Below are 13,744 nucleotides of genomic sequence, written 5' to 3'. Positions count from 1 at the left end.
TTGCAGCAGCATGGATTATCTGCTCAGAGACCATGGCTGCGGTTACCCTTGACACTGCATCACAGACAAAAGCGCCTGCGATGGTGTACTCAACGACGAACCTGGGTGCACGAATGGCAAAACGTCATTTTGTCGGACGAATCCAGGTTCTGTTTACAGCATCATGATGGTCGCATCCGTGTTTGGCGACATCGCGGTGAACGCACATTGGAAGTGTGTATTCTTCATCGCCATACTGGCGTATCACCCGGCGTGATGGTATGGGGTGTCATTGGTTACACGTCTCGGTCACCTCTTGTTCGCATTGACGGCACTTTGAACAGTGGATGTTACATTTGAGATGTGTTACGACCCGTGGCTCTACCCTTCATTAGCCGGCCGAAGTGGCCGTGCGGTTAAAGGCGCTGCAGTCTGGAACCGCAAGACCGCTACGGTCGCAGGTTCGAATCCTGCCTCGGGCATGGATGTTTGAGATGTCCTTAGGTTACTTAGGTTTAACTAGTTCTAAGTTCTAGGGGACTAATGACCTCAGCAGTTGAGTCCCATAGTGCTCAGAGCCATTTGAACCAATCTACCCTTCATTCGATCCCTGCGAAAGCCTACATTTCCGCAGGATAATGAACGACCGCATGTTGCAGGTCCTGTACGGACCTTTCTGGATACAGAAAATGTTCGACTGCTGCTCTGGCCAGCACATTCTCCAGATCTCTCACCAACTGAAAACGTCTGGTCAATGGTGGCCGAGCAACTGGCTCGTCACAATACGCCAGTCACTACTCTTGATGAACTGTGGTATCGAGTTGAAGCTGCATGGGCAGCTGTAGCTGTACACGCAAACCAAACTCTGTTTGACTTAATGCCTAGGCGTATCAAGGCCGTTATTACGGCCAGAGGTGGTTGTTGTGGGTACTGATTTCTCAGGATCTATGCACCCAAATTACGAGAAAATGTAATCACATGTCAGTTCTAGTATAATATATTTGTCCAATGAATACTCGTTTATCATCTGCATGTCTTCTTGGTGTAGCAACTTTAATGGCCAGTAGTGTAATAAAAGAAACATTGTCGATATCATAAAATTAAAACGTGAGCTCGTAAATTAAAGTAACACTTTTTAAAATTAATTATACAAGGAGGACAATGAAATTTACTTATTTCGAGAGGTACTTTACCACAGTTGTTCACAAAGAAACCATGTGTTTTCATATACATTAAGAGACTTAAACGGAAGTAGACACACGCACATGATAAATATTTCCCCCTTGTCTCTCACACTGCTACCAAATTCCACCATGCGTACCGATCAGGTGTTTTGGCAGAAAGGACACAGGAAAAAAACAAAGTTTCGTGAATTTGCGTTCTAGGGACGTTCATGTTTAAATGTTGCAGATAGTTCATTTGCAATAACACATGCATACCGGATAGCTACAATGCCGCAAATGTTGCGTCGTTCATGTTGTCAACAGTGGAAAACGAAGCGCCGTTTTTTTCACTTACTTTGGTGCAAGAATAAACGGTGTAAGGAGTGTGTCAGAACTCTTCATTACATTGATTAAATATTGCACTGAGCATTGAAAACAATATAGCCAACTTAACGTTGTTCTTTGTATTGTGCAATATTCTGCGTTCTCTACATAAATAAATAAGCACTCAGATATCGATAGTAACAATGTGAGGGCGAAACATGGTAGGCGATTCTAAGCATTGTTGTGAGACGAGGTCTGTCTGCAAGAATGGAAGTAGTATTGCAGTCGGGAGCTCGGGGACAGAAGACGTCGGTGATGGCAGATCTTACGACACTCAAGGCCTGGTTTAATTTACATGGCCAGGAGAGATTTAGATGGCTTGGTTACGCATGAAGATGGATTAAAGGTAAAATTCGCAACCATAGCGTAAAGTGCAATTGGAGAGTTAGGCTCGTGATTGTTAGTCCGACTTTGCAATAATCTCATGTTTTGCTTGTCAGTTAAAGAAGCCTCCTTACTCTCCAAATAACAATAATTATTCTCCACATCGAATTCATAAATATTCTGTGGTTATCAAAAGTTAATGTAAATTTCAAATTGAAATACTTTGTTAATCTGGCACTCAGACATTATTGATACTTATAACAACTTTAAACATAGCTGTGTGCAGCAACTGTGAAAATATTTTTTGTAGTAAAGAACAGCCCACTGGTTGCAATGGATTTTATAGTCGAATTGACCATGGATTCTACTCCGAAACTAAGGGAGTCTTCATCAGAATTTATATTACCTAAATAAGGGGGATACAAAGTTAGTCATAAATAAGAAAAATACGGGACAGTAATAATTAATATTGGCATATAAAGATGTACTTACATACGTAAAACGTTCAGTATTGCATCTCTCGTCGTACATTTTTAACACCAAAAAGGCCACATCACATAATAAAACATCCTATGTAAAAGTTTTACTGTCATTTCTCGTTAAGAATTAAAAGATTGCCGCTAAGGGCTGCTTGTGTATACTGAAACAGGTGGCGTCAGACTGGGTGGCGCGTGCGCCGGCTATAGTGCGATGTGGACATGAGGTGTCTCGCCATCTAGTGATGAAAATTGGTAACATCTGCTTTACGTGATAGAAAGGTTACAGCAGTTTGTATAACAGATGTGTCTACAACTTTTAAACATTTTTTAGTATGAAGACATACTATAATTTAAACAACAACAATTACTGAACAAATTTTTCATAATTTCTTACTGCTTTTAAATACTATAAAATGTTTAAAAGTTGTAGACACATCTGTTATACAAACTGCTGTAACCTCTCTATCACGTAAAACAGATGTTACCAGTTTTCACCACTAGATGGCTAGACACCTCATGTCCACATCGCACTATAGCCGGCGCACGCGCCACCCTGTCTGACGCCACCTGTTTCAGTATACACAAGCAGCCCTTAGCGGCAATCTTTTAATTCTTAACGAGAAATGACAGTAAAACTTTTACGTAGGATGTTTTATTATGTGACGTGGCCTTTTTGGTGTTAAAAATGTACGACGAGAGCTGCAATACTCAACGTTTTACGTATGTAAGTACATCTTTATATGCCAATATTAATTATTACTGTCCCGTATTTTTCTTATTAATGACTAACTTTGTATCCTCCTTATTTAGGTAATATAAATTCTGATGAAGACTCCCTTAGTTTAGGAGTCGAATCCATAGTCAATTCGACTATAAAATCCATTGCAACCAGCGGGCTGTTTTTTTACTACAAGAAAAAATTCTTATAAGGTCATTGTCAGGCGTTTTGCCATTATTAATACTTGTGAAACTATTATTGGTCATGGTGATTTCTGAAGTTTTTAAATAGACTTAATTTATGAAATTCCTTCTTACAAGTTATTAAGTAGTTCACAGGACCCAAGCAAACGCCTTTTTATTAAATTCATTCCGAGTAACAATAAGCTTTAGCCACTGCTGCTGCTGCAAATTGCTGTAAACCACATGGAGAAAGGCAGTCATCTAAATAGGTGAGTGCAAAACTTAGGGCCAAAATAGAGACACTGACACACCACAACATGTCATGTACTCTAATCCAGTAAATTCCGTTGCACAGGCCAGATTCTGTATCACTTGTAAATTGTTATTCAAATACGCAGTCAGATAGCTTATCGAAATGCTTTAAGTTTTTCATGTAAGATCTGTTGAGGGCTTAAATGACAGTGAAACTGACAGTCATACAACACGCACACAGCGTTATACAGGTTAGATCCCCATTACTTATCGAGTCCATTTTCTCAGACGTAAATATTTTTTATTTCTTGTAGTTACGTTACAACGGAACTAACTCTGTGTTCGTTTGCTGCCGTCACCGCAAAAATTTAGTGTTTCTAATTTTCAGTATCTTCATTTTGAGTAGTTACAATGTCTCTTGTTATACGGAAACATTATCTCTTTTACGTTGTGCCTCGAAGAAGGACGCTAATGGCTCGCACTGAAAGCTGAAGAGCTAGAGTGAAACAATTTTTACGTAGACAAGGTAATAGGAATAATGTAGACGTTGATAATGATAATCCTTTTTTGTTTTGAAAGATACATTTTAATGTTCACTGAATGTAACTGCAAATAATTTTGAGGCCTATAATTGCGATATGATGAATTTACACTCCAGATTGCGTGATGGAGGTCATTACGCATCTGAGGTTATCTTGTGTAATACAATGCCATCCACGTTATGTTGTCGTAGGTTAATCTGTCACCGTTAACACAAAATTTATTTTTCAACACACTGCATCTAGGACTCACTTCAAATGGTCGAACAGCTACAGAAAAATCAAAGAATTATTTCAAGAGTACTCGTAGCTACAATGCAGCATTTGCTATGGGTCGTTTGTGAGGGTAGATTTCAGTTTTACGTGGAGTGTATCCCTTGAAGAAAGGTGACCCTTTTTTTATCACAGGTCAGGTCTACTTACACAGTAGGTCGAATTTCGACCACAGGTTATACTAGTACAGTAGAACCTCTCTAATCCGTCACCTTCGGGACCGGGACCATGGTCGGAACGAAGAAAATGTCGGATTATCCGAAAATCTAATATTTATTGCAAAAAATACAAGAAGACATTTGGTACAAAAATTAAACGATTTAAAAACTAAAAGACGTCTACAGTAATAAAAAAAAGATCTTTTTTTACTCAGTGTTAAACAACAGATTAACTAAAAAACGTCTCCACACACTATAATATGTATTGGTTTTAAAAGGAAAAACGATAAACAAATTACAGTACTGTACTGTACTTAATAACGTATAAACGATATATACTGTAAACTAAAAAATGTCTAAGCACTGTATATAAAAAACGAATTTTTTTTACAAAGAAATAAACTACTGGATTCTGTTCGATGTATTGAAGGGCGATGTCAAAAGCGTTTTTTTGCATCGTTGTGTGAAATCCGGGTGTGGGGATCGTCTTCGCCGTCCGAGTCCTCATTCACAGTTTCCTGGATAACAGAGGCAACAATCTGGTCGTCATTGAGCTCTTCAAAAGTGTCACAGACTTTGTCACATTCGTTGATTCACTCTTCAACTTCATTGGCAGGGACGTTCGGCCCCAGAGTTTGTAGATCTGTAACGATTTCCAGTGCGTCGTTCGTTTGCTCAGCTTCGGTATGCTCATTTTCAGTCATAACTTGTGGCCAAAGCTTACGCCACGATTTTCGCAGTGTGTCAGGTTTCAGTTCAACCCATGCTGCAGCGATTGTGTAGATAGCATCTACACACGGATTCATTTGAAGCTGCGAGCGTTTTTGTTGGCCACATTTTAAAGTTCAGCCCTGTCTCGTCGGTGTTATACACTTGGCAGGGTAACAGTTCATTTTCTTCTACAGTTTCTTGAAACTTAACGGAAAACTCCTTAGCAGCTGCGGCATCGGCAGACAGTTTTTTTACTGGAAATGGAAACAAATCGGACACCATGACGAGTTTTCCAACGATCAATCCAGCCTTCACTGGCAGCAAATTTACTTTCGGCTTCCAGTTTTTTTGTGCAAAACTATCGCTTTTTCTTTGAGAATTGGCACGGATATTGGAGTTCCTTTCCTTCCTTCTTGACAAAACCACATCCACAATGCGTTATCAAGCAGTTCAAGTTTCGGCTTTTTTAATGTTTTGAGATTCTTCAGAGTGTTTTCACCATCAATCGTAACTGTATAGGATTCAATGTCTTTCCGATTCTTCCTCCAATCGTTAATTGTCGTAACACCTACATTCAGTTCCTTTGCAATTTTTTCTAGCACTGCTAATTTTTCATTTAGTGAAAGAGTTACGTATTTACATTTGAATCCAGACATGTTGAAAAACAGACAACTCTACACACAATGGATCTACAGTAATAAGTACTGTAGAGAACACAGAATAAAGCAAACAACGACGTTTTTTAATCCCAACAAAGGCTAAAACTGCACAATAGCGTACAGTATAACAATATGCACAGCGATAGACACCGCAACAATGGCGCGACAGGCGTCCAGTCAGTGACAAGTCAGCAAACGCTCGCGAGCCTGAGCATGGTCGGACTAACCGGAGTGACGGACCATCCAAGGTCGGATTAGAGGGGTTCTACTGTACTACCAATACTCAGATTTTCCAGTTGGTCCTTTACTTTCACAGCAACACACACTGACATGTCTTACACTGTACTTACAGTTGTTTCCAGTTGCTTACCTTGTGGACGGTAGCCACTTTTACAGACACAGAAGCCCTTTGGGTTGCACGTGCCGTGTTTGCACTCCCGATTCAAACACAAACGCTCAACACACTGCCCACCACTGTCCTCGACCAGGTGACTGGGACACACACAACTGCGTGAAAGAGCATCAGCAAACAGTCAAAAATTGCTTTATTAAGCCAACTGCTAATATTATTCGAAATCCATTCACACATTTAAATTATGGTCATTCTGTTTTTAAGTCTCGAAATCTAACCATATTTTGAGAGGCCAGTCAGAATCGTTTCTTGAGTGTTTTTATATTAGGAAGCTATGGACCCCATCGGCTCGTTACAGAGTAGTTCATTCTGTTTAATAGACTGTTAATCCTTGTGGCCGTTTTGCATTGAGAATACTTGCAAGGAGCGCAAGCGGACGTAATACACAATGTGTGTGACGTCGCTAAAGAATAAATTTCCATTCCCTCACGACAGTCATTACTGATAACTCAGATACTTCTTAGCCCCCATACTCATTTCCCTTAACGGAGCGAAGTCGCAATGTTTACAGCAAAAGGTAACGAAATAAATCATAATGTAACAATTCAGTTAAACTGAGGTAACAAAAGTCATGAGATTTTATTTGTTACTTATTTACACATCTAGCTCCGTAGGACCAAATTGAGGGGTAAATCTCCAAGGTCATGGAACCTGTCAGTACATGAAATTACAACATAAAAGTAATAACAGATAAAATTAAATGTTTATGAAGCCATAAGTTTAAGTAAACCCTATCAACAACATAACATAAGAATGAGCCTAATTTTTCAAGTAACTCCTCAACAGGAGTGACCCATGAGGAAACTCTTCAGTTCCGATTTGACAGAGCGTGGATTATTGCTGAGATTTTTAAATTCTTGTGGTACCTCATTAAGAATGGATGCAGCAATATACTGCACACCTTTCTGTACAGGAGTTAAGGATGTCCGATCCAAATGCAGGTTGGACTTCTGCCGAGTATTAACTGAGTGAAAGCTGCTAATCCTTGGGAATAAGCTGACGTTGTTAACAAGGAAGGCAGTAAAGAATGTATACATACGGAGGCCAATGTCAAAATACCCAGACTAGTGAACACGGGTCGACAAGAGGTTCGCGAACCTACACCACTTATTGCCCAAAATGCCCATTTCTGAGCCAAAAATATCCTTTTAGAATGGGAAGAGTTACCGCAAAATATACTACTATACGACATACGCGAATGAAAATAGGCAAAAGTAGACTAATTTTCGTGTCGAACTATCAATTACTTCAGATACTGTTCGAATAGTAAAAATGGTAGCATTAAATCTTTGAACAAGATCATGAACGTGGCCTGTCCACGACAGTTTGCTATCTATCTGAACATCTAGAAATTTGAACTGTACAGTTTCACTAATCATATGTCTATCCTGTGAAATTAAAACGTCGGATTTTGTTGAATTGTGTGTTAGAAACTATAAAAACTGAGTCTTACTGTGATTTAGCGTTAGTTTATTTTCTAGAAGCCATGAACTTACGTTATGAACTGCACTATTTGAAACAGAGCCAATGTTGCACACGACATCCTTCACTACCAAGCTAGTGTCATCAGCAAGCATAAATATTTTAGAAATACCCATAATGCTAGAAGGCATATCATTTATATAAATAAGGAACATGAGTGGCCTCAACACTGAACCCTGGGGCACCCCTCATTTGACCATACTCCACCCAGACCCCACATCACAGCCATTTTGCTGTCTGTTGTTAAAGTAAGAGGTGAAGCAATTGTGAGCTACTCCCCGTATTCTGTAATGGTCCAATTTCTGGAGCGATATTTTGTGATCAACACTATCAAACGCCTTAGTTCTTAGTTAAATAAAAAAATATGCCTAGATTTCGAAACCTTTTGTTTAATCCATCCAGTACCTCACAGAGAAAAGATAACATAGCATTTTCAGTTGTTAAACCACTTCTAAAGCCGAACTGTACTTTTGATGGCGAATTATGTAATACTCGTATAAAATGATCAATTATGCTTAGATAGACAGCCATTCCAATAACTTTGGCAAACACTGATAGCGCAGAAATAGGTCTAAATTGTCTACATTATCCCTTTCTCCCTTTTTATAGAGCGGTTTTACTACTGAGTATTTTAATCGCAGGAAATAGACCATTCTTAAAGGAAAAATTACAAATATGGCTAAATACAGGATAAGCAATACATCCTAATATCGCGCCGGACCTCCTTTTGGCCAAACAGCTCGACGTGGTATGGACTCGTGAAGCCGTTGAAAGTCCCCTGCAGAAATATTGAGCCATGCTATCTCCTTAGCATTGCGAAACAGTTGCCTGTGCAGGATTTTGGGCATGAACTGACCTCTCGATTATGTCATACAAAGGCCCGGTGTGTTTCATGCCAGGCGATCTGGGTGGTCAGATCATTTACTCCCGCTGTCCAGAATGTTCTTCAAACCAATCACGAACAATTGTGGCGCGGTGACATGGTGCATTGTCATCCACAAAAATTCCATTGTCATTTGGGAACATGAAGTCCATGAATGGGTGAAAATGGTCTCCAAGTGGCTAAATATCCAAACGACCAAGTCTATTGCATGTAAACACAGCACACACTATTATGGAGCCACAACTGTTTCCAGTCAGTTGTCGCTTTAGTGGTACCAGAGGACTCTGAATTCAGCCAGTGGCAGAATCGGTGATTGGGGAGTACCAGGGAGGTTTCCGGCCAGGACGGTCAACAGTAGATCACATCTTCAGTCTCCGGCAGCTCACTGAGAAACTGGGTGAATATGATAAAGACTTGCACATTTTATTCGTTGATTTTAAGAAGGCCTATGATTACATACATCGCAAGGGCCTGCTCAACTGTTTAAGGGAGTTTGGCATAGCAGAGAAACTCATCAATCTGATAAAGATCTGCCTGAACGAAACACGTGCAAGGGTGAAGATGGGAAATCGCGTAACTGAGGAGTTTGAAATTGTGACAGGACTCAGGCAAGGAGATGGGTTGTCCCCTATCCTGTTCAACTTTGCCTTCGAGAAGATCGTACGCGAGACCTTCCAAGAGAACGAAGGGATTGAAATCGAAGGAAAGAGACTGGCATACTTAGCACATGCAGACGACATCTGTTTACTCTCTAGGTCGGAAGAGGAGTTGGAGCAAATGACCAAAGCACTAAAGGAAGCTGCCATCAAATTTGAGCTAAACATAAATGAAGCCAAGACAGAGTACCTTGTTATGACGCGTAGTCATTGTCAGACTGCTGATCATCTACAATCACTGCAGGTTGGGGACCATTCCTACAAGAGAGTGCAAGAATTTAAATACCTAGGGGCATTTTTAACTGAGAACTCGTCATGTGAAGCAGAGATCAATGCCAGAATACAAGCAGGAAACCGATCTCACCACAGCCTAGCACAACTGCTTCAGTCCAAATATCTCTCCAGACAGTTCAAGATTCGACTGTACAAAACTCTGATCCAGCCTGTTGTTCTATATGGCTGTGAGACATGGAGTATCCGGAAACAGGACTTCCATAAGCTCCTTGTATTTGAGAGAAAAGTGCTTTGGAAGATCTCCGGTCTGGTTCTGGATGCAGATACATGGGAATGAGGATCAGATGCAACCAAGAGCTTGAGGAACAATACCAGCAGCCCAACACAGCAGGAACTGTCAAAGCCGAACGAGTGCAGTGGGCCAGCCATGTGGCCCGGATGGAGGATCACAGATGGCCTCGGAAGCTCCAGGATTTCACACCTACAAGAAAGAGACCGTCAGGGAGACCCAAGAAGCGTTGGAGGGATGGCCTGCATGAAGATTTAAACCAAGTGTCAATAGATGTGAACGGATGGCGGATAGCAGCAATGGACATAATACAGTGGAGGAGGAAAATTGTAGATGCGTGCGGTCCACTGGGCCTGATCACGTAGTAGTAGTAGTAGTAGTAGTAGTAGAGGACCCAGTTGATTCCATGTAAAGGCCGCCCTCACCATTATGGAGCCACCACCAGTTTGCACAATGGCTTGTTGACAATTTGGGTCCATGACTTTGCGGGGTCTGCCCCACACTAGAGCCCTACCATGAGCTCTTACCAACTGAAATCGGGATTCAGCTGACCATTCCACGGTTTTCCATTCGTCTAGGGTCCAACAGATATGGTTAGGAGGCGATGTCGTGGTGTTAGCAAAGGCCAGCGCGTCGGCCGGGTGCTGCCATAACCATTAACGCCAATTTTCGCCTCACTGGTACTATTGGATACGTTCGTCGTACGTTCCTCATTGATTTTTATTTATTTATTTATTGTTCCGTGGGACCAAATTAAGGAGAAGTCTCCATGGTCATGGAACGAGTCAATACATGAAATTATAACACGATTGTAGAAACAGATAAAATGAAATATAAGAAACATATTAAGGCGAGAAGTCGTAAGATTAAATAAAGAAAATCAACAATGTAGCACTGGAATTTGCTTAATTTTTTAGCTCTTCCAGGAGCTCCTCGACAGAATAGAAGGAGTGAGCCACGAGGAAACTCTTCAGTTCAGACTTAAAGGCGTTCGGGCTACTGCTAAGATTTTTGAGTTCTTGTGGTAGCTTATTGAAAATGGATGCAGCAGAATAGTCCACTCCTTTCTGCACAAGAGTCAAGGATGTGCATTCCACATGCAGATTTGATTTCAGCCTAGTAGTAACTGAGAGAAAGCTGCTAACTCTTGGGAATAAGCTAATATTGCTAACAACAAACGACATTAAAGAAAATATATACTATGAGAGCAATGTCAGAATTCTCAGACTATTGAATAGGGTTCGACAAGAGGTCCTCGAACTTACACCACATATAGCTCGAACAGCCTCTTTTTGAGCCAAAAATACCCTTTTTGAATCAGAAGAATTACCCCAAAAGATAATACCATACGACATAAGCGTATGAAAATATGCGAAGTAGACTACTTTTCGTGTTGAACTGTCACTTATTTTAGATACTGTTCTAATAGTAAATAAAGCAGCATCTAGTTTCTAAACAAGATCCTGAACATGGGCTTTCCACGACAGCTTAGTATCTATCCGAACACCTAGGAACTTGAACTGTTCCGTCTCGCTTATAATATGCCCATTCTGTCTGATCAAAATATCGGTTCTTGTCGAATTGTGAGCTGGAAACTGTAAAAACTTAGTCTTATTGTGATTTAGCATCAAATTATTTTCCACAAGCCACGAACTTACTTCATGGACTACATTATTTGATAATATTTCAGTATTACACACAAGATCCTTCACTACCAAGATGGTGTCATCAGCAAACAGAAATATTTTTGAATCACATGTAATACTAGAAAGCATATCATTTATATAAATAAGAAACAGCAGTGGCCCCAGCACCGACCCTTGGGGTATGCCCCACTTAACAGTGCCCCATTGGGACTGAACATCACTACCACTCTCAATATTGCGGAGAATTACCTTCTGTTTTCTGTTCTAAAAGTAACAGGCGAACCAATTGTATGCTACTCCCCTTTCTCCATAATGGCCCAACATCTGCAGTAATATCTTGTGGTCAACACAGCCAAAAGCCTTCGTTAAATCAAAGAAAACACCTAGCGTTCGCAACCTTTTATTTAATCCGTCCAAAACCTCACAGAGAAAAGAGAATATAGCATTTTCAGTTGTTAAACCATTTCTAAAATCAAACCGTACATTTGACAGCAAATTATGTGAATTTAAATGCTCCAGTAACCTTGTATTTAGAACCTTCTCGATAACTTTAGCAAACACCGAAGGCATAGAAATAGGTCTAAAATTGTCAACATTATCCCTGTCTCCCTTTTTATAAAGTGGCTTCGCTACCGAGTACTGTAATCGGTAAGGAAACCGACCACTCCTAAAGGAAAAGTTACAGATATGGCTAAGTACTGGGCTAACATACATGGAACAATACTTCAGTATTCTGCTAGATACCCCGTCATATCCATGAGAGTCCTTGGTCTTCAGTGATTTAATTATTAACTCAGTCTCCATCTTGTCAGTATTTCTGCAGTTACATCACGCAGTATTGCTTGTCTGTTGGCACTGACGACTCTTGAAAACGCCGCTGCTGTCGGTCGTTAAGTGAAGGCCGGTGGCCACTGTGTTGTCGGTGATGAGAGGCACTGCCTGAGATCTGGTGTTCCCACTCTTGACACTGTGGGTCTCGGAATACTGAATTCCCTACCCGTTTCCGAAATTGGTTGTCCCATGTGTCTAGCTCCAACTACCATTTCGCGTTCAGAGTCTGTTAACTTCAGTCGTGCGGCCCTACTGACGTGGGAAATCTTTTCACACGGATCACCCGAGTACAAATGACAGCACCGGCAGTGCATTGCCCTGTTATACCTTGTGTACACGACAAGACTGCCGTCAGTATACATGCATGTCTCCAACTCAAGACTTCCGTCTGCAGCTCGTGGTTGCAGCTTGTGGTTGCGTTCTCGCTTCCTGAGCACGGGGTCCCGAGTTCGATTCCCGGCGGGGTCAGAGATTTTCTCCTACCTCGAGTTGACTGGGTGTTTGTGTTCTCCTCATCATTTCATCAACATTCATGAAAGTAGTAAAATTGGGCTGAGCAACGTTTGGGAATTTGTACGGGCGCTGATAACAGCTCATTTGAGTGCCCTACAATCCAAACATCATCACCAACATCAAGACTTGTGTCACCTCAGTGTATGTATGAGTTGCTACTCACAACGTCAGTCCAAAAAGATACGAGAGTAATTCTATCCTTGCGTAGGTAAGCGAGATCAGCACAGTAACTACGGGGATAGCTTCTACCATCAACTATAAACAGTAAATGCACATCTCTCCAGTCAGCTGCGAGGAGGTATACGGCCGTACTGTGTCAACGTTGCTGTCTCACAAATCTCTACTGAGCAACGTCTCAAGACATACTCCAGAATCAAATGAAACTATATGAGTTCGGAGACCTCTTGACGTCTCAAACGTGTAAGATGTATATACGCTACTGGCATTTAAAATTGCTACACCACAAAGATGACGTGCTACAGACGTGAAATTTAACCTACAGGAAGGAGATGCTGTGTTATGCAAATGATTAGCTTTCAGAGCATTCACACAAGGTTGGCGCTGGTGGCAACACCTACAACGTGCTGACATGAGGAAAGTTTCCAACCGATTTATCATACACAGACAGCAGTTGACCGGCGTTGCCTGGTCAAACGTTGTTGTGATGCCTCGTCTAAGGAGGAGAAATGTGTACCATAAAGGTCGGATTGTAGCCTATCGCGATTCCGGTTTATCGTATTGCGACATTGCTGCTCGCGTTGGTCGAGATCCAATGACTGTTAGCAGAATATGGAATCGGTGGGTTCTGGAGAGTAATACAGAACGCCGTGCTCGATCCCAAGGGCCTCGTATCACTATAAGTCGAGATGACAGGCATCTTATTCGCATGTCTGTAACAGATCGTGCAGCCACGTCTCGATCCCTGACTCAACAGACGGGGACGTTTGCAAGACGACAACCATCTGCACGCACAGTTC

The 13,744-nt window shown here is 41.3% G+C and overlaps 1 protein-coding gene across 1 annotated transcript in view; it reads right to left on the bottom strand.

Moving 5' to 3' along the window:
- The window catches only part of LOC126428258 (platelet endothelial aggregation receptor 1-like), a 165,159-nt gene that overhangs the window by 120,889 nt on the left and 30,526 nt on the right, over window positions 1-13,744 (bottom strand). Inside the window, exon 4 of the mRNA XM_050090170.1 lies at window positions 6,192-6,328. Coding sequence (XP_049946127.1) covers window positions 6,192-6,328 — 137 coding nt within the window. The remainder of the gene's footprint in view (window positions 1-6,191; window positions 6,329-13,744) is intronic.

This window comes from Schistocerca serialis, chromosome 12 (assembly GCF_023864345.2).
Source record: "Schistocerca serialis cubense isolate TAMUIC-IGC-003099 chromosome 12, iqSchSeri2.2, whole genome shotgun sequence".
NCBI classification, from domain to species: Eukaryota; Metazoa; Arthropoda; class Insecta; order Orthoptera; family Acrididae; genus Schistocerca; species Schistocerca serialis.
This window is presented reverse-complemented; position numbering and strand designations above follow the sequence as displayed.